This window comes from Aphis gossypii, chromosome 3 (genome assembly GCF_020184175.1).
Source record: "Aphis gossypii isolate Hap1 chromosome 3, ASM2018417v2, whole genome shotgun sequence".
Taxonomy (NCBI): Eukaryota; Metazoa; Arthropoda; class Insecta; order Hemiptera; family Aphididae; genus Aphis; species Aphis gossypii.
This window is the reverse complement of record NC_065532.1, coordinates 11,542,312-11,563,427: the sequence shown is the minus strand read 5'-3', so window position 1 is coordinate 11,563,427 and position 21,116 is coordinate 11,542,312. Positions and strand designations below refer to the sequence as shown.

The 21,116-nt window shown below is 25.6% G+C and overlaps 1 protein-coding gene across 3 annotated transcripts; it reads left to right on the top strand.

Moving 5' to 3' along the window:
* The first annotated feature begins 9,557 nt into the window (after positions 1–9,557).
* LOC114128808 (circadian clock-controlled protein daywake-like) lies at positions 9,558–20,329 on the top strand. Of its 3 annotated transcripts, none has more exons than XM_050203093.1 (7): positions 9,558–9,760; positions 10,498–10,585; positions 10,785–10,877; positions 10,980–11,127; positions 12,613–12,746; positions 19,602–19,760; positions 20,016–20,329. In XM_050203093.1, the coding sequence occupies exons 2-7, from the start codon at positions 10,504–10,506 to the stop codon at positions 20,174–20,176; spliced, it is 777 nt and encodes a 258-aa protein (XP_050059050.1). In that variant the 5' UTR covers positions 9,558–9,760; positions 10,498–10,503; the 3' UTR covers positions 20,177–20,329. The 3 variants fall into 3 exon arrangements, with proteins under 3 accessions (XP_050059050.1, XP_050059049.1, XP_050059052.1); XM_050203092.1 differs by lacking the exons at positions 19,602–19,760; positions 20,016–20,329 and adding exons at positions 13,024–13,182; positions 13,435–13,931; XM_050203095.1 differs by lacking the exon at positions 19,602–19,760 and adding an exon at positions 13,024–13,182 and having other exon boundaries at positions 9,559–9,760.
* The last annotated feature ends 787 nt before the right edge of the window (positions 20,330–21,116 follow it).

The following is a 21,116-nucleotide window of genomic DNA, read 5'->3' as shown; positions in this document are numbered from 1 at the left end:
TTTTATTATTATAGTTTTATACAGAATTAACCTTGGTAACTTAATAAAGAAAATAATACATTTTTTGCTCGTAACTATTCATGTACTTATATTTACGAAATATTTTCATAGTTATTTTGATGGATTTAGTGCTAGAAGTGACTATCATAAAAATAATATTAAGTATAATTTGTGTTTACAAGTAGTATTTTTTTATAAACACTAACTATGATTAATTTATGCTATGAAATATTATTTTTTCAGATTAATTGTTTTGTACTATCAATGTCCGGTCTAATATTATGTCTTTGATTGAAATTTTGATTAAGCCTCCTTGTTTATCATATTTTAATATCAACATTTTGATAGTATACAAAACAACAGGGGTGGTCGTAAACTTACATATGTGAAGGGAGGGGGGGTGGAGAATGCCTCCGACATTTTGTTTTTTCCTCATTTATAATACGCTGCCATACATATAATTTAATAAATTGGAATTAGATGTTTATCATATTTTTATGTGTGTAAATTGTATAATACAATAATATACTATAGCTGTATAACTCAACTTCGATTGTAAAAAATGAACGAACCTAAAATACGATACTACACAATACACATAAAGTATATCTCGGTTTTAGTGTACCCCAGATCACTGACAGTGGTAGATTGGATATTGAACAAGGTGAACAAGGTGTATTGTTAAATGTGGTTCAAACTACCCCCTTAATTTTCTTCACATTACTAAAAAATATTTTGAATTTTTATCGAGGTTGTTTTTGATCATATAATTATATGAGTTACAAATATACTTGCGGTCTCTTTTATTTTTATAACCAATGGCAACCTTATACATAAACATAAAAATATTTAATTTGCATGAGTCAAAACGAAATTAATGTGTGTGGCACCCTAGGGAAACCCATCATAGAGGTTGAAAAAATACCCAGGTTCGCTATCTAAGTATCGAGAAATATTATGTTATACAAAATACTGGTGCCAATTGGTTCAATAGAATATCCAACCCTATGAGCCCCATACAAACGTGAATTTATTTTAATATTTTATACATTTATTTTTTATGTATAACATGAACTAATATAATATTATTGTTTTATTAATTTAAATCGTCGTATAAAATCAAGGAACATTAAAGAAAATTGTTATTTTTTGTATATGAGAAAATATTTTTATTTAAGTTCTATGTTAAAAGGAGAGATAACCTTATTATAGAAATATCACAATCTCCAATAACCATCGCAATAAAAATTGCACTCCCCCACCTTTAAAAAAGTCTGATACCACCATACAAATTGTTTAATTTTATTAAATTAATTAATGTCAAAAAGTAATGACTTAGTAAGAAATTAAAGATGATATAATTTGTTTTGACTTAATATTTTAATATGGACTAAATTTTAGATAATGAATGAGTAGTATTGACGCATTGTAGTAGACGCGCTCGGTTTTACAAGTATTGAAATATGTATTGTATTCATAAATGTTTTCAAGTAAAAATATAAATTGATAGTAGGTGACAGTGTAAAAAATATTATTCTGGTTGAAAGAAGTAAGTTATTATTCACACAATCTACAAAAAGAAATATTATAAATCCGAAAGCCCCGAAAAGTTACGGATTTCGATTATTGTTATATAAGGAGTACAGATGACGTATTGTTATTATATAAATATTATAAATTAATGATAAATCATCGCATATATTAATTAAACACTAAAAAAAACCACGGTTGATAAGTTTCTTAAAATATTTTATATTATAATTTTCAAATCAACAATGTGTTAACAAAAAGCAAATTATATTAATATTAATATTTTAATATATTACAATAAACTTTTAAAAAATATATTTTTAGGTAGTTAAAAACATCGTTTATGCGTAACATAAGTTGCCTATGTTTAATCGCCTTTTAAAGTTTTTACTTTCTCAAGAACTGTAATATAATTTTTTTTTTATCTAAAACTGTTAGTATTGATTTTAATACATATTAATTTATATAAAATAAACTCAAAAGTTTTATAAACGAAATATTTTTATTAAAACAAATTTTTGGCTTAAATTATATTATATCGCTTGAATAAAAATAATTTAATTATAATTGCTTGACAATTTTCGTGCACTATTAGTTTTTTTATAGCCACTTAGGTACTATATTAATTAAAATATTGATGGTACTATAGAAAATTGTATGAGTCACTATAGTTAAACATAAGACGTAAATTGGTGCACAAAAAGACTTTAATATTCAGTACAGAATTTTAAACAATATGAAAAAGTTGAAAAGCATAATATTGTATTTCAACTGAATATTTAAATGATCTATTATATATATTTAGTTAAATTAAAGTAAAACAAAATAATCACTCATTTGTTATCGCAATAATGTGATTAGTTTAAAGCTATTAATAATTGTTACATTATTGTTTAATCCTGCACACGACTACTATCTGGCTGTTATTATAATATATACCCTGCAGTACTCATTAAGCTTTATTGTATGCGATGTACATAATTATTATATTGTTTTTCGGAATAATAAAAAATATTAATTAATTAATATTTCTTTGGAATATTTTAATATAATGTAAATTTGAACGCGTTAAATAATTTAATAAGTTAAAATATTTACTCTCCTATTTTTCTTGATCATATTTAATTTCAATTTTGTCATAATATTATCGTAGACCGAAAAATGATTAAACTTGTGTCTAGTATATTATTAAATAATAATGTGATCATAAATTATGTTTTTTCTTAAATAAGTCCAGTTAGGTTAATAAAATATGGAGATGAAAGAATGTAACATTATTGAACGATAACAGTTCGATTATAAAATTTAATTTTTCAACACGTCTTGCTGTGCAGATGATAAAACGACGTGAACCTCGATTTTAACGTTACAAAGCGTTCATTGTTATAAACTTCAATTATAGTTATAGTGTAAACAGTACCCAATACCCATGGGTTTGTGTAAACCCCAAAAAATTAATTGAAATCAATATTTATCATCTATGTAATATTATAATTATTACAAAAGACAAGCTTATTATTTTTGTCGAATTTCTCAATTATGTATTATATATAGTTCAAACGATATTTCATTATTATAGACAAGAACTGTGTATTTCGTGATATTTCAAAACCTATATACTTATGTGGGTAGTAGGTACACCGTTAAAATCTACATGATGAAACATAAAATCGACAACCAAATAACTAAAACAGTTTTCGGTCTATCAGATAATAATTTAATAACCATGTGGTAATCCAACTGTACTACATCGAAGCACGTAATTTTTTAAGCCTGCAAGCTTCGAATAGTGTATTATTCACTCATTTGTCACGGGAAACGAACGATTCATATTTTTTTTCAAGAGAAACTATGTGTGACACCATATTTATAGCTGACAGGTATGAGAAGAAAAAATGTTAAGACACCAATATGTATCCACTGTGATATGCACTAGACGTATTAATATTGTCCGTTATCATTCTATGAAAGTCAATAAAATAATTGGTAATAATATTTATTTAAATAATTGTAACGAAAAAAAAAATAAACAAATTTACAGGACAAAGAATAATAATTTAAATCTGTATAGAATAAGTACATAGTTAAAAATATTGATGAATAATTTGACAGATAAATAACCAACATTTATTTCATAAAAAATAAAATCTTTCCAACTAATCAGATTAGATTTAAATTAACAAATACTCAATATTGCAGTTATATCATACATCATAATCATTATTATTTTATAAAATAATTCTCGATCAACGCTAATCATATGAATTGCAATGTGCATAAAAAATAAAGAAATATATTTTTTATAAATTCATTGAAATATTTAAAAAAAAGAGCGAAGTTTTCATTTTTGAAATCTGAATCCTATTTACTACATAAAAATATATATTTTAATTCATAGATACCTATAACAAAATTTATATTATAGTTGATAAATTCACCTAAACAACTAAAGACTAAATTTAAATAAATAGTGAAATAATTAATGTAATTACATTACATTTTTTTTTAGTAAATTTCTTAAACAACATAATATTAGAAATTAATTTTACTTCTAGCCACTTGTTAAAATTTGTCCATAATATTATAATAAAGCAATATTATACACGCATCACGGTTATCAATTAGGACGGCACAGTATGTAGTTATATCGATATAATATTAAAATAGTTTCAATTTTTTTATCATAATTATTAGGCAATAATACTTATAAGTTATATAGATTTTATTATACTTACCTATAATATTTTTACTCCAAATCATCAGTTTCTGATATTATGAAATGTTTTTAAAAAAATCAATAATGTATCAACTAAATTATATATTTATTTGATACATTGATCATAGATATACCTATAGATGTTTTTGATAATATGTATATTGAATGATTTTAATCGATATTTTATACAGCTCAATAGGTAAAATTAAGTAGCATTCATACTAAACATTATACAAAGTATATTCCCACCATACAATATACAGTTTGATTATTTTATGCTACTATTTTTGTTTGATTATTTACTTTAGAATTAGGGGTAAAAACTATTAAAGAAAAGTAATAATAATATTATGTTTCATTAATAATGAATTTAGATTTCGTAATCATCATAAAAAAAATATAATACGCAGCAAGTGTCTGAGTTTCGTTTACTGCATCGCCGTTAACGGAAATCGAAGAACAAACTTGTACAATATTAATACGTGTGTTGTCAGATTTTGAAATCCCCAAACCGGGACATGGTGTTGAATGATGAATGAGCTTTTTTTCTTATGTTAACGCTTTATAACGTAGAAAAAATGAAAATAAGTATATTTTTTAATTTTTTTCATTTAAATATTTGATTATTTATATGAAGATACATTATTGTTTATTAAGTTGTCTATAAAGTTCAACACATTGACATTTGACTGAATTTCATTAAATTGTTTAGTAATATTAGGTACATGGTAAAATCTCCCAATTATTATAGTCGTTATAATTTATCGTATTTTATTTTAATAAGCAATTTTCTGTACAAGTTGTATACAGGAATAATATTATACTTATTTCATATAAATGGATAATATAATGGATTTATTTTTAAATTCATAAAACAATTATGGAGCTTTATGTTCAAAGTCCTTCCTTTTTTAACATATAGCTAGGTAGGTAGTTGACCATTTTTTTTGGTGAGCTAATTATATTACTTTGAAACAACTATAATATTAATTATTATGGATATTATAATTTATTGTTGCTTTCAAATCTAATGTATTAATAGAAACACACAATACTGACTTGTGCCGAGGTGAACAAAGTAAAAATCAACACTCAGAAACCCAATTCCCAGTATCTGATCCTGTCCGTACAGTACATTTCTTATATATATATATAATTTTTAATTACACTTTTCAAACCTGTTGGTCAACATATGAATAATTTAATACAGATGGTAAAAGTCTTTTTCAAGGTATATAATATTAATATTATGTAAACTAATACAATTTATCAAATATGCATTTGTTTATATTATAAACATATAAATAATTGGTACATTGCAGTAATAACATATTTTTCTGATGATTTGTATTTAATATAAGCTGATTTTGCTTTGAATTAAATAATATCAGAAGGTTTACCATGTCTTACACTCCGTTAAATGATAACTATATGAATAAATATTTTGTAATACATCCAACCATCATACATTTACTGTTATATATAATATCTGTTTACAAATAAAATGTTTCTATTATATATAAAATACTTTAAAAGTATTAACACGTTTTCTAATATTTCATTAATTTTTTTAGGTACAATTGCATTATTATTTGACCCTTAATATTTATAATATTCGATGAAATGGTAATCAACGTAATAAAGGAGACGTACAAGAGGAGCTACTGAATATACATACTTTTTTTTAACGAATAAGCTATTTTGATGTTATTAGTTTTGTATAGACCAGTGACTCCGTATGATAATTACAGTAGTGTTGCTACAAAGAGTCTGAGTACTGGGGTGTTGAAAAACATCAGTTATGTATAGATAATAATATAGGAGTAATATGGAATTAAAAATTTTGTAACGAATTACAGCGTTTCATATTTACTTAAACACATAAGGTATACTTTTAATTCATTTTAAGAAATAAAAGTAAATTAAAAACCGTTACATATACAATTTCAGGTATGAGGTTATAATTATTATTGTACCATAACAAATAATTCAATAAACAATTTGTTTTTATGCGCGACTGCGCGAGTATCGCGTTGTTTACCAATTACATAATATTCAATATTTTAAGTATGTATGCAAATGAAAACAAATTAGTAAAAGTCTGATTTATTAAAGTGAAAAGTTTATTCAAGTACAAAACATCAAAGTTATAATAAATAGAAATAACTAGTTTTATCTAGGTCACACGAAAAATATCAATATAAAAATATTTCAATCCATTTATCTAAAAATTGGTATATAATATGAAACAGGGAAGTATAACATTATTATCGTTTTCATTTATTGATTGTTAGGTACATTTCTCCATTGTCATAATTTACAAAAAATAATTCAGTACCTAAGTATAGATATGTTCAGAAAAAACACAAGTATGTGTTAGCAATATTTTTAAATTAATTAAAAACTGATGCATCTTATAAATACTAAAACAATAAACACTATTGTGTTCCACCTTGAGCTATTTCCTACCACCAATGTGAATGTAATTCATATTTATGATAAAATAAAAACGAATTGAATACGCAGATGTACATTTTAAGACAAAGTACAATAATTACTATGAGCTATATAATTATTTAACAATGTGAACTTCCAGATATGTATATATCTGTTATCTATATACAATTAAAAAATCTACTAATTTTCCAAAAAAAACTAGGCTAAGGCTGATTTAATAGCGTTTTACTTACATGGAAAAATAATCATATAACCAAAAATAAATTTCAATTTTCATGGATAAAAACGATCTATTTAAAATATAACAAATTATTTAATTTTATGTTATGAATTTTTTATGATGTTATTATTAAATAATAAGGAATCTTTATTAAAGATCATAAAATATTGATGTATGGCAGTGGATTTAGGTTATAAAATACATAGAAATAAGTATGAGTTGTAGTAATAGAACAAATAAAAGGATTTTTTATAATATATAATATATCATGTTTTATTGAAAATAAATTTTAAATAATTATTTATTCTCAGGGTCAAAATAATAAGTTATTGACCTACTTGGAAAATGGGTTTGTTTCTATATTTTTTTTTATTATTATTATTATTATTACTTCATAATAAACATATAACAGGATTTTATTGAATATTTAATAAAATCACTTACTAACGTAAATTTAAATTTTCATTATTTATATCATTTTTCAAAAATTAAAAAAATGTTTTAATAAATATCATATTAAATTTTACAAAAACCTAATGTTGAATCTCTGTAAACATTCATTTGTATAGTCTGAAATCTAGATGTGTAATTTTATGCTAATTTATTTTAAGAGAACAATAATTACTTTTTATAACTGCGTACATAAACAATGTATAATTAAAATTATATTATGTATACACAGGTACCGTACTTACTATACTTACAAGGCACAAACATTATATAGGTAATAATGTATAACATAACCTTTTAAAAAACTTTAACTGATTTAAAAATACTTATATATGTTTGCGATAGTGTGTATGCAATATTGTAACGGTGTTCAACTTCACTAGTATAGTAAACTCGTATGTATGCACTATAAAAAAGTATTTTATTTAATGGTAAATTTATCTTTAGTAGATGATCATTATAAATCAGGAGCATAATGACAACATTCGTCATATTATATAAGTATACACTGTACGACAAAGTATCGCATACCGTTTAAAAAATGAATCAACAACCCAGTAAACTCACCGACTATTAAAATATATTTCTCAAATTTCGTTGTAAGTACCGACACCTGACTACTGTTTAATAATATCAAATACCACAATATGCACTACGCACAGAATAGGTACGTTAGGTCCTGCAAACATCTTATGTTTATCTAAGTGAATCCTATTATTATCATACACATTTATATGGTTTAATAGGTCGTGTCTACAGCTGTAGTTATTCAATCGATCGCAATACTATATAAACGAGCGTGGTCTCGTCCGTATTTGTCGATGCGCGCGAAAACCTCTCGATGACAGACAGGCGACAGCAATACGACATCATAGCATTATTACGACTTAAACGACTTAACAGTATACACTTATATGTATAGTTGATACCTATACAAAACATTTGTATACAGGGTGATTCAACGAGGATGTTCATCCTTCCATTTATTTAAATTAGAGTTTTTATAATAATAATAAGTATACCCGCTTGAAGGACACATTTTCTTTCAAATGGGAACTGTATACTATGAAAGATTTGATGTATCGAATCAATATTAAAACGATTAGTTTGAAAAGTATATGCTAAGTATAATAGTCCTTTAAAATAATGGTTTTAAAAAAATAAAAAATATACGTCATGTTTTAGCACTTGATATATATACTAGGAAAATCATAAAATGTGAATAATATATTAGTATCGATTATACAACAGTGCTTATATCTTTAAGCTCGTAATCATGCAGGACATTCTTAGCGCATAATGTTTAATTACTAGGAGACTACTCATTTGAATTTAAATTTAAATACATTAAAATTACCAAAAAAAAAAAAAAAAATCATCTAATAAATAATTTACAGAAAAAATGAATATCTCTCATTGGTAGACAATAAATTATAAAAAATCAAAATAATTAAACATATGTTTTTTTAATAGGTCCAAAAATCAGAATTTGGATTAATGCATTGTGATATAGTGAAAACAAAGGGAGTGAGCGTATTTGGTGAATCACTCTGTATACCGTGACTTGTGTACTCTCTACTATTATGTCGTACATCACGCGCTTTCGACCTTTTTGCGGATCCAAAGAGTCTGTAACAACTTGGACGTCAACAAGGTCATAGTATTCTTTGTTTCCGAACAGAAAATATTTGCCGCCCTTTCGCCATTCCTCGCGAGATCACCGGATGCGTCCTAACCGTATACAATATACATGCTACACTACACAACAGCAGACTTGATCCGTATAAACACGAATTTGTTATCCCCATCGGAGATGTATATAATATAATTGTGTTAATATAATAATATGTATATTGCATTGCGGACGACGACGATTTCGTAACGATTCTTCGCGGTACGGAGTACTCTCGGTCGTCAACGTGTGCAGGGGAAGTGCAAGAGACCTGCGCGGACGGCCAAAGTGGATTCAAGGAGATTGCGTCCGAGAAAGAGAACATGACATACAATATACATAATACGTGTGTATAGGTACCTGTAATATAACTTCGTACATGTGCGTAGAGAGGGCAAGAAGTCACATATTATTATTATAGTTGGTATAGGCAGTAAGTATTAATGTATTATTATATTATATATGGTGTTGCTCAACAAGCCACCGCCGCCGCCGAGGTCCTCGGCAATTTATATAACGCTGACAAGTGAGACCGGCCGGCCACTGATATAATATTATACGACCGCGCCGCAGCGCCGAAAGGATAATACCCATTTATAATATTATTATCCACGTTGCGAGGCGATATCGCAGGGCACTGCCGTACACGCAAAGGAAGCACACGCACACATGACCATCAGTGTTATCGATTTCATCGTTAAACGTTTAAGAAAACGTAAGTATAATAATATGATGCCGTTGTATATTTCACATAAATACCTAATAATATGTAAACACGAATTTCAAATAAATCGAAAATCGATTTCCTATTTTTTAAGTCTAAATATAGGTATAGTTATATTATAGTCCAGTTATATTATTTAGTTATATTTATCTAATTTGGTATACAAACAACTCACTCTTATGTTCTCTGTAAAGCCTCAGAGACGAGAAGATTATGTTGATCGCTTTGCTTGTACACGAACTCTATATATACATTTCTGCAGTGAAATCTTGTTCTCTCCTCACTCCTTTGGCTTTTGTTAATAATGAATTATATCTATTTCATGTGTATAATATACACATTGATGTATATGGAAATCATAGACAAACTTTAAAAAATTTAATATGTATTGTATATACATAATATCATGACGGTCGGGTATAACAGGATACAAGAAATACAATATAAATTAATTATTTTACGTATTTAATTTATCATTTTCGCTAAGTAATTGAAAAATATAATTGATAATGTTTCAACCTAACCAAATATTAAAGGAAATCTTTTTTTTATCATCATTTCCTTTTTAATTTTAAAATACGTTTAAACTTTAGTAAATAATATATAATACTAGATTTACAATGAATGTCTTTTTGAAAAACGCATTCAAGATTTTGTGACTTAGTACAATAGTACATATATCGACTATTATACGCAATAAAAATAACATTTTGAATTAATAATTTTAGTTAATAATGGGAGGACAAATGTTCCTGTCAATAATCAGCATAACGCTAATCGTCCTACAAACTCAACACACGACAGCAAAAAGATTACGTGAGTAAATGTATTTTTATTTTTATAAATAAACAATTAATAACAAAAAAAAAGACGATAATCGAAGTATGAGATCTTATCCAAAATTTAAATTAATAAAATCTTATATTAGGTACTAATTTTATACTTTAATAGATATTATAATTTATAATAAAATAATTTAAATATACTTTTACTCATATGTAATTTTATTTTTCAGCCAACTTCGTGCACGTGTGTAAAAGGAGTGATCCTCAATTAGAAAAATGTTTACTGCAAACTATCGAATCTCTAAGACCCGAGTTACCTAATGGTAATTTATATGTGTTTATAAAATAAGATTTTAGTTTATTAATTTACTTAAAATGTATATAAATAATACAAAATAAATTCATTTTTTTTCATTTTTACACAGGGATACCCAAAATGCAAATCCCGGCCTTGGAACCAATGGTCATACCTATGGTGGCAGTAAATAGAAATGAGGATGCCCTTAAAGTTAAGGCTACTATTAAAGATATACAAGCATGGGGTGGTTCTAAATTTGTACTCAACAATCTCAAGTAAGTAGTTAAATTGTAGTTTTATTGAACAGGTTTGTTACCCATTTATTCTTTTTAATTATATATTTTTTATTTTTATTACGTTGGAAACGCCAATATCAGAATATTCATTATTCACTAAATGGCATAATAATATAATCTACATTTTGCTTTTAAAAATCAATAGTATATTAGTGCAATTGTAATAAAAAAACATAGTTTAACACCTTTATTCATTTAATAATATAAAAAAATTGATTTTAATTTAATTTTAAATATGTCAAGCCATTTAACAAAAATGCTATGTTTTCTGGAATTTAATTAAATTTTTATTATTAAGTGAAAATACTAAAGGTTCTATTAAAAATGATATGTTAAATATTTCTATTATTTTTTAATATTTATTTAATATGTATAACTATATGCGTTTCACATATTGTCAATATGACATATTTACAATTCAAAATTTAATACACACAGATAAAAATGTGTGCATCGCTTTTAAATTGTCAAGTATTAAAAAATCGAAATCAAAATTAATATTTAATCTGTCCATCACACAGTTATTATTCATTATGTTATGAGATATAGGTAAAATAGGTAGGTATATTGTTAAATTATTTAATTTCTACAACGCTAGGTAATGAATTGGTTATTTTTCAATTAAAAAGTGCCTATTATTATAAATGTGCATTATATTTAAAATTCTTAGTTATAATATATTATTACTTATATCGATAAACAAAAAATACAAATACAAATACAAAGTAAAAATAATAAGAATACAATTATACGGATATCTATGATTTTGAATTTTTAAGTAAACTAGTGGAAATTTGAAATTTTTGAATTCGATTTATTTAAATAAATTTGTATTTCGATTTTTAGTTAAACGTAGGTATTAGTGTGTTAGTGAGTATAAAACATAATTCATTAAATTATTATAAAAATGAATGTATTTTAATATACCTACATATAATTCAAGCTTGAATTTAATTTAATTTTACGTTCCAAAACAATACTCTCTTAACTAAATTTTTAAACATTATTTTTTTAAATAAACATTCTACTACACACGTGTTTCAAATAATATCTGAAAAAAGTAAAAACGCGTGATTCGGTGAAAGTGGTAACAAAATTATTCAGTATTCACAGTGTGTCGTGTTTTACAATATTGACAGTTGACCATAACAATAACGACATTTAAATGAATTATTTGTCGAAATATTCCATACATAATCGGTAGATTTTATATATTAAAAAAATAAATATATTCCCTATATCTTGATAATATTTTTCTTTATTAATTGCACAACACAAAATTGCGCTGATGCAAAAACTGGACCAAATAACAACACATAATACTATTATCGTTACGCAATATCTTTAATTATATCTTGGTGGATGTAGACGCTTATTATTTCCAAAGAACTTGACATCAATGACAACACGGTACCGAGAATATCTTAATAAAAACATTTAATTTGCGATGTTATATTGTTGCAGGGTAAATCTTGAAAAGCTGAACGGCGAAGGAACTATTCTTCTCCCGAATTTATTCGTTAACTGTACGTACGACATCGACGGTCGTTTAATGGTTGTTCCACTCCAAGGTCAAGGAATATTTAGAGGGAATATAAGTAAGTAGCAAAAGATATGAAATTATGCTATCAAATCGGTAAATGTATATTATGCAGTATTTCAACATGTTTTCAATTTCATATAGTGTAAAGAAACTAATGAATAATTATTGTATTATTAAAACCAAGTACGTCGAACAGCGTGTTATTATTATAGGCTCGAATATTAATTATTTGGTGAAACTAAATAAACTTAAACCGTTTCTTTGAACCACAATTTATTTAAGTAATATATTCTTATCATATAATCAGAAATTAATTAGTATCGTATTCACAGCTAACACAAAAGCTGACGTCAAAGCAAGTCTTGAAGTATTAAAAGACAAAAAGAATCGTGAATACTTCCAAGTTAAAGATATTCGAATCAAACTCAAAGTTGGAGACGCAAATGGCAAAATAATACCCCAAAACATCAACAAAAACAATGATGTCTTAAGTATGCTCTATACTAGATTACGAATATATTTTATTCAATTATTTAATTTAATTGTATTTTTTTTTTTAATATGTAAATTGAAAAATTTTTATTCTTAAGCTAATGTTTATTTTAATATGTAGGTACGTCATACATAATTCATGATAATGTACATAATGAAAGTGGTTAAATTTCAAAACAAAAAAAAACAATTGATTAAATCGTCTATTTTAATTAATAATTATTTATATATACATATTTAAATATTTTTAGCGGAAACTGCATCAGCGTTTTATCACCAAAACCGTCGAGTCGTTTTGGATATTATCACTCCAATCGCCGAAGAGATCACTGTCGAATTCGCATTGCAAATTGCCAATAATATATTGAAAACTATACTTTACGATGAAATTCTTCCTAAAGAACTGCCTTGATGTGTGCATTATGTAACAATCGAATTTAGTTTTCAAATTTAATATTTTTCTTAATTTATGTTCACTCATTCATTAATCATATTCATACATCTCAGTGTACTATATTCATAAGTCATCTATTATTAAATACATAAACATTGCCTAATTGTTAACTATTTTGTATTAAAATGTTTTTATTTATTTTTTAGTTGGAAAATTTCATTAACAGGTGCATTAATGAATACTGTTTTAATAAATAATAATACTGAATAGCGAAAACTAATTAGTAACTAATACATAATTTATTATACAGTTGTCTCATTATAATTTATTGACAATAAAAAGATATTAAACAACTTTAAGTATTATAATTTATGATTTTCGTTCTAGAAGTTTAAATTGAAAACTAGTTAGTACTGGTTTTCACTTATCATAACAAACAAATAAATAAAGTACAACAATAATTGTTTTTACCAAGTTTTTACTAAGTATTCAGTTATGCTAAGACTAGACACTTCCTACCTTTATAATTCTTACAAATATTTTTACAATTATGACTGATCAAAAACACAATTCATTGAGTACAGATAAAATTATTAAGTTTCAAGGCTCATGCATACCTACATGGGATCTCTGTTTATCATTTACGTATGTTTAATCTTTTAAATAAATACTTTATTAGGTAACAATGTAACATAATAAAAATACAAAACAAAAGAATCAATTTAATTTGATAAATATAAACTAACGATGTTGACTTATGAACTTTATACTTAGTTATCTGAGATAACTTTTTTATTTTCTGTTATTGTATGATAATCATGATTCCAAGACAAACAGTTAACATTTAAATATTAAAGTCTATAGTCAGTTACTGTACCTATTCATAATTAAATTACTAATTAAATTATTTCTTTAATCACTAAATCTAAATGTGTATATATTCTTACAGTCTGACAGCGAAACAGCATAATGACTAGACGCCAATCAAGTTTAGACCAATAATTGACTATAGATAGTATAGGGATATCTTACTTAATAAGTATTAATTTGCATAAGGAGAATTTAGCATTTTTTAAATAATTTAGATACAATTGTAGAAGTTATATTGGTTTAAAAAGATAATTAAAAAATATTTAACCTATCATCAGTTGTAATATGGTAAAGACATTCACAATTAATTAATATCTATAATAAGCATACATTTTTATACCTAAAATTTAAGGCTTAATATACATTTTAATTAGAGATGAAGAGATGATAAGAAATTTAATTCTAAAATTATTCACAGGAAAAAATAGGATTGAAATTTAATACCTGCAATGTTATGGTCATATTGGTCAAAACAATATGACTAATCACGTAAGTAAAACTTTTTTTCATTAGGTTTTATAACTATGATCTTAAATACCTACCCACTATTTTTTTATTAATAAGATCTAAAATTATGAATAGAATAAATCATTATAGTATTTAAAATATATATTGTATTATACCAATCAAATAAACCAAGATTTGACTAACGGTCTAATATGCATGCAACAAACTCTAACTACATGTTAAATTGGTATTCCGATTGTACTTTGCATAATATACTAACAGTATTTTTATATTTTTGTTTGTAATTCCTAATGTTCCTAATTAGATCTCAAATCTATGTACCTATAGGTAGTTTTAACTTTACAGTCATCTGAACGGTCTTCATACTTAATGCATAATGGCATACACACATATACATATAATATTGATATAGAGTTATAAATAAATTTTACTTACCCTAAATTGGCGAAATCTTGAATAGTTGATGAAAAAAATAGGTACACGGAAAAAAATATGTACTAAAATATTTTAGTTGAAAAATATTTAGTTAATTTGACTAAATTATAGTAAGAAATACTAACTTTAGATGGTAAGCCTAACTATAAAATTATAGTTGAATATTTTTAGTTTTTTTACCTATATTTTGGTAATTTCAATTAAAAGATTTTAGTATTTTATTAGTGCTTAAATTGTTATAGTAATTATCGCAATATTACACCTGACAACGGGCGCCGGCCACACTGGACAACGGCTCGTGGTTACACTGTTACTTTTATTTTTACCTATTTCGGGTTTTTTACCTCTATGGCAGTGACTGAGTGATCGAAAATCGGCTTTTCCTTTTACTGTTTTTTTTCCGTGTCCGTCATCGTCATTGCGTCATTTGAAATTTAAATTTTCTTAAGTGTTAAATTTTAATTTGTCAATTGTCGCTTGTAAATTAGTCAACTGTCATCAATACGTTTTTGCTGTCATTTGTATACACGTAAGTATAAATATACCTATACATAATTTTTGTTTAATTACTATAGTATAAATTTTTTAAAGATGGTCGTTAAGTTGACATTTGAACTATCTTCTTCCTTAGATCATATATTTCTTGCCTCTTTATTTAAAACTGATGATAAAAAACAGTACGGAAATAAGAAAATATTTAAAGACCTAATCTCAGAACTAAATTTTTAGAGACTGTTGGAATAGACATAATAGTATATAATGAAACATTTAAAATTTTTTTTTCTATTGGTTTGATTTTGGGAGACAATCTTGGTATACACTCCATACTGGGATTTGTAGAAAGTTTTGTTGCTAGATATCCCTGTAGATTTTGTAAAAGTTCAAAATTTGAATGTCAACAACAGCTATTGCAAAACGATGGTAGTTTAAGAAATTCTAATAACTATGACGATGACGTTTTAATTAACAATGTATCTCAAACAGGTATTAAAGAAAAATGTACTTGGAATGATTTAAATTCTTTTAGGGCAACTGAAAATTACAGTATAGATATTATGCACGATATACTAGAGGGTGTATGCAAGTATGATATCGGATTAATTTTAAAATACATGGTTTTTGACTTTAAGTACTTTACTGTAGAAATATTAAACAATAGAATCGAAACATTCAATTATGGTCCTATAGATATTCGTAATAGACCTACATTGATATCAACCGAAAATTTAAAACATGGAATTATAAAAATGTCAGCTGCAGAATCCTTATGTTTTACTAGATACTTTGGACTTATAATTGGGGATTTAGTTCCCAATAATTCTGAGTTTTGGTCATTATATATTATTCTTAAAAAAATAGTTGATATTATTTTTCAAAAATGTATTAGACTAAAGGATACTATTTTACTAAAATGTTTAATTTTGGAACACCATGAACTATACTTAAAACTATTTGGTATAGGATTGAAACCAAAACATCATCACATGGTACATTATCCACTCATCATTCAAAAGTCAGGTCCATTATCTATGTTTTCATCAATGCGATATGAAGCCAAACATAAAGAACTTAAAGATGCAGCTAATGCTATCACATCTCGAAAAAATATTAAGTACACTTTGTCGTTAAAACAGCAATTACAATTGTCTTACAGATTTTTATCCTCTGTCGAAAATGTGTACACAATTCCAATACAATTAGGCCGTGTCATAACCTTAGATAGTTTCACGTTAGATACTTACAATACTAGAATACATTTTTTAAATAAAAAGTTTAACTTTTGTGTTGATAATATTACATTTGTATCCTGGGTGAACATAAAAGGTACATGTTATAATTGTAAAAATATGTGTGTCATGATTGATGCAAATCAGGTTGACACTATGAAATCTTGAATAGTTGATGAAAAAAATAGGTAGGTACTCCAAAAAAAAAAACACTACTTAGACTAAATTCCAAAATACTTAACTCGAGGAAAAATTACCAACAAAACGGTCTTTACTAATATAATATAGTAATAGACACAGCATGTGTACTAATTATGGCATGAATGCAAGTTGTAAATTACCCAAAATGTGCACTAATTACAACAAAATATGTTTGGAACATTTTGCCATTTGATACTTGGATGGAATAGGAGAGCACAACTATTAACTAATAAGTTTAAATCGTTAGGTAAAAAAAATGTACAGAAGATAACGAAACAACGATACATGGACAACTGTCAATTAAATACTTAATAATTATAAGTTATAACCTTAAAGGAGCACATAACACAAAAAAAAAAAATCTTTAAATTATTTTTAAATGTTAAATTATTGTAACTATGGCGTTAGATGTCCTTACAATGTAATGAAAACTAATTAAAAACATTTTCGTTTCTTGAAATACGTTTTGAAAGTATATTAAAAATATTATTTTGCTGTATGGGAAGTCACCGTCTGTTATAATGCCTTTAGTGCGTATTTTATAAAGCTAATAATTGTGGTTATCGTCTGCTACAATGCAATGATAATATAGTGGTCGCGAATCTTGATCTTGAATCATCTTTTGGCATTTTTAAATCGTTGAAGGTTTCTTGCGTCATTTCATATTCACACTATAGATTGTTGTCACAGTCTGTTATTTTTGCAAGGGATTTATGCAACCACACTTTTATCAACATTTTAAATGCTTTAAAATATTTTAAATATTTTAAATAGGTAATAATATATTGTTCGAAATATTGTATTTTTATAAGGATTACTGGCTTATAACAAATAATATCCCATACATGGTTACGATACACAAACATATTAATATTGTTTTATTATTTTACTCGTATTAAAAAATATTTATACATTGCAGGTATGAATACAAATTACTGTGGCTCCTGCATAATTGATGTAAGTATATTATCTTCCTTCCTATATTATATTATATTATATTATTCGTAGTAAACGCGATCGCGGTAATGAGTACGACCGCCGACAACGTTTCCTTCGGTTTTTTTTTATTTTTATTCATTCAGTGACGTATTTAAGGGGGGGACTGAGGGAGCTTGGGCCCCGGGTGGTAAATTTAGGAAAGCATTTTGATATAATACGGTACCTAGGTCATTTGGGTGATAAAAAAGTTATGGCACTCAGATAACCTGGGGCGCAAAATTCCTAAATACGTTTCTGTATTCATCTGTTTCGCGTTTTTTACGTCCCAACTGTTGCGTAGTACGTGTATTTCGAAAGCTGTTCGTATACGTCTTGTTCACAAATCTTTTTCGTGTGATTGTGAACGGTGATTAATACTGCGGACGCCGAAAGATTCTTTTGCTTTTGCTTAGATTTTCGCGTATAATTACGTTGATGTTTCATTCACCGTCTAGTATTTATTAACCAATGTACCTACAATACTGTATTTGATTCAATAAATTGTTTTATATCGTTGTATATGTATTTATATTGTTATGTTGTTGTCGGTAGCTTAATCTTTAGTTCTATATAGAAATCTGTGATGTGATTACTAGACTTATTACGATATTCTTTTTAAAGTCGTGTCTCTGACCTTGGGTACTCACTTATAGCGAGTTACGTGACTGCTAGTTATATTATAATGTTTTTCCAATAATTTGTAACTGGAAATAATAATGTTTCGTATTTTTTTTTAGATTGAAGACTGTGATCCTTTGATAATTAAAAAAAAAAATAATAACAAAAACAAAATGAAAATCATATGTTTCATGATTATTATTTTATCGTGTATATCATTTAGTTTAGTAAGTACTAAGTTTATAGAATATATAAAAATTATTATTATATTTCTTTTTTTATTCACCACAGAATAGATCAATAATTAACAAAAAAACACAAAAAGATACCGAAATTGAATTAGAACAAAAAAATCAAGCATTGATGGCTGGTGCCCTGGCAGCGGAAAAAATATATAATTTTCTGAAGACGCATTTCTGTCCGGTTTGAAATGGGTCTTCAGAAAATTATATATTTTTTCTGCTGCCAGGGCACCAGCCATCAATTATTCAAATGTATATTATGCAGTATTTCAACATGTTTTCAATTTCATATAGTGTAAAGAAACTAATGAATAATTATTGTATTATTAAAACCAAGTACGTCGAACAGCGTGTTATTATTAAAGGCTCGAATATTAATTATTTGGTGAAACTAAATAAACTTAAACCGTTTCTTTGAACCACAATTTATTTAAGTAATATATTCTTATCATATAATCAGAAATTAATTAGTATCGTATTCACAGCTAACACAAAAGCTGACGTCAAAGCAAGTCTTGAAGTATTAAAAGACAAAAAGAATCGTGAATACTTCCAAGTTAAAGATATTCGAATCAAACTCAAAGTTGGAGACGCAAATGGCAAAATAATACCCCAAAACATCAACAAAAACAATGATGTCTTAAGTATGCTCTATACTAGATTACGAATATATTTTATTCAATTATTTAATTTAATTGTATTTTTTTGTTTTTAATATGTAAATTGAAAAATTTTTATTCTTAAGCTAATGTTTATTTTAATATGTAGGTACGTCATACATAATTCATGATAATGTACATAATGAAAGTGGTTAAATTTCAAAACAAAAAAAAAACAATTGATTAAATCGTCTATTTTAATTAATAATTATTTATATATACATATTTAAATATTTTTAGCGGAAACTGCATCAGCGTTTTATCACCAAAACCGTCGAGTCGTTTTGGATATTATCACTCCAATCGCCGAAGAGATCACTGTCGAATTCGCATTGCAAATTGCCAATAATATATTGAAAACTATACTTTACGATGAAATTCTTCCTAAAGAACTGCCTTGATGTGTGCATTATGTAACAATCGAATTTAGTTTTTAAATTTAATATTTTTCTTAATTTATGTTCAATCATTCATTAATCATATTCATACATCTCAGTGTACTATATTCATAAGTCATCTATTATTAAATACATAATCTATGATCACAAACATTACCTAATTGTTAACTATTTTGTATTAAAATGTTTTTATTTATTTTTTAGTTGGAAAATTTCATTAACAGGTGCATTAATGAATACTGTTTTAATAAATAATAATACTGAATAGCGAATACTAACAAAGTAAAATAACAAAGTGCAAACAGTGAAATAACAGGTTATTTGAAAATATTTAAATGTAAAATGTACAAAAGATAATTATGAATTGAGCAAAGTAGTAAAAATTATATAACTATAAGTTAATTATATGAACACATACCATAAAACAGCAAAAAAAGTTCTTGATATAAATAAATATTAATATCTTAAAATAAATTAAAAATTAAATTTTCTATAATACAATTTATAATAATATTATAATAAACAATAAAGTAATAAGTATCGAAGTTCCCATGAATGTTTTTAAATTATAATATATAATAAACATAATTATTATCATTTAAGTAATAATTTAAACTTAAAATGTATATAAAATATAATCATTGTTATTATTATTAATAATTTTGATTTTATGGTTTTAATATAACCTCCTTATGAGAAATTCTGTACTAAATTTTCAAAATTAAATGTATCAATTTCAAATTGAAAAATAAAACAAAAATTGAAAATTCGTAATTATCGAAATACTTAGTACTAAAAGGACACAACCATTCCCAATATTAAAAATACTTATCAGGTACATCGACACAAAAAAACCATACATCATTGCAAAATCAATACGTTCGTCTCTCCATTTACGTATCTACTTACGTACGTTATAAAATATATTTAATTCTGGAAATAA

Excerpts from the sequence above, each read along its gene's own strand:
- LOC114128808 (XM_050203093.1), top strand. The coding sequence starts at position 10,504 with ATGGGAGGACAAATGTTCCTGTCAATAATCAGCATAACGCTAATCGTC. Across the intron at positions 10,878-10,979 it reads AAGACCCGAGTTACCTAATG|GGATACCCAAAATGCAAATC; the intron begins GTAATTTATATG and ends ATTTTTACACAG. Across the intron at positions 11,128-12,612 it reads TTTGTACTCAACAATCTCAA|GGTAAATCTTGAAAAGCTGA; the intron begins GTAAGTAGTTAA and ends ATATTGTTGCAG.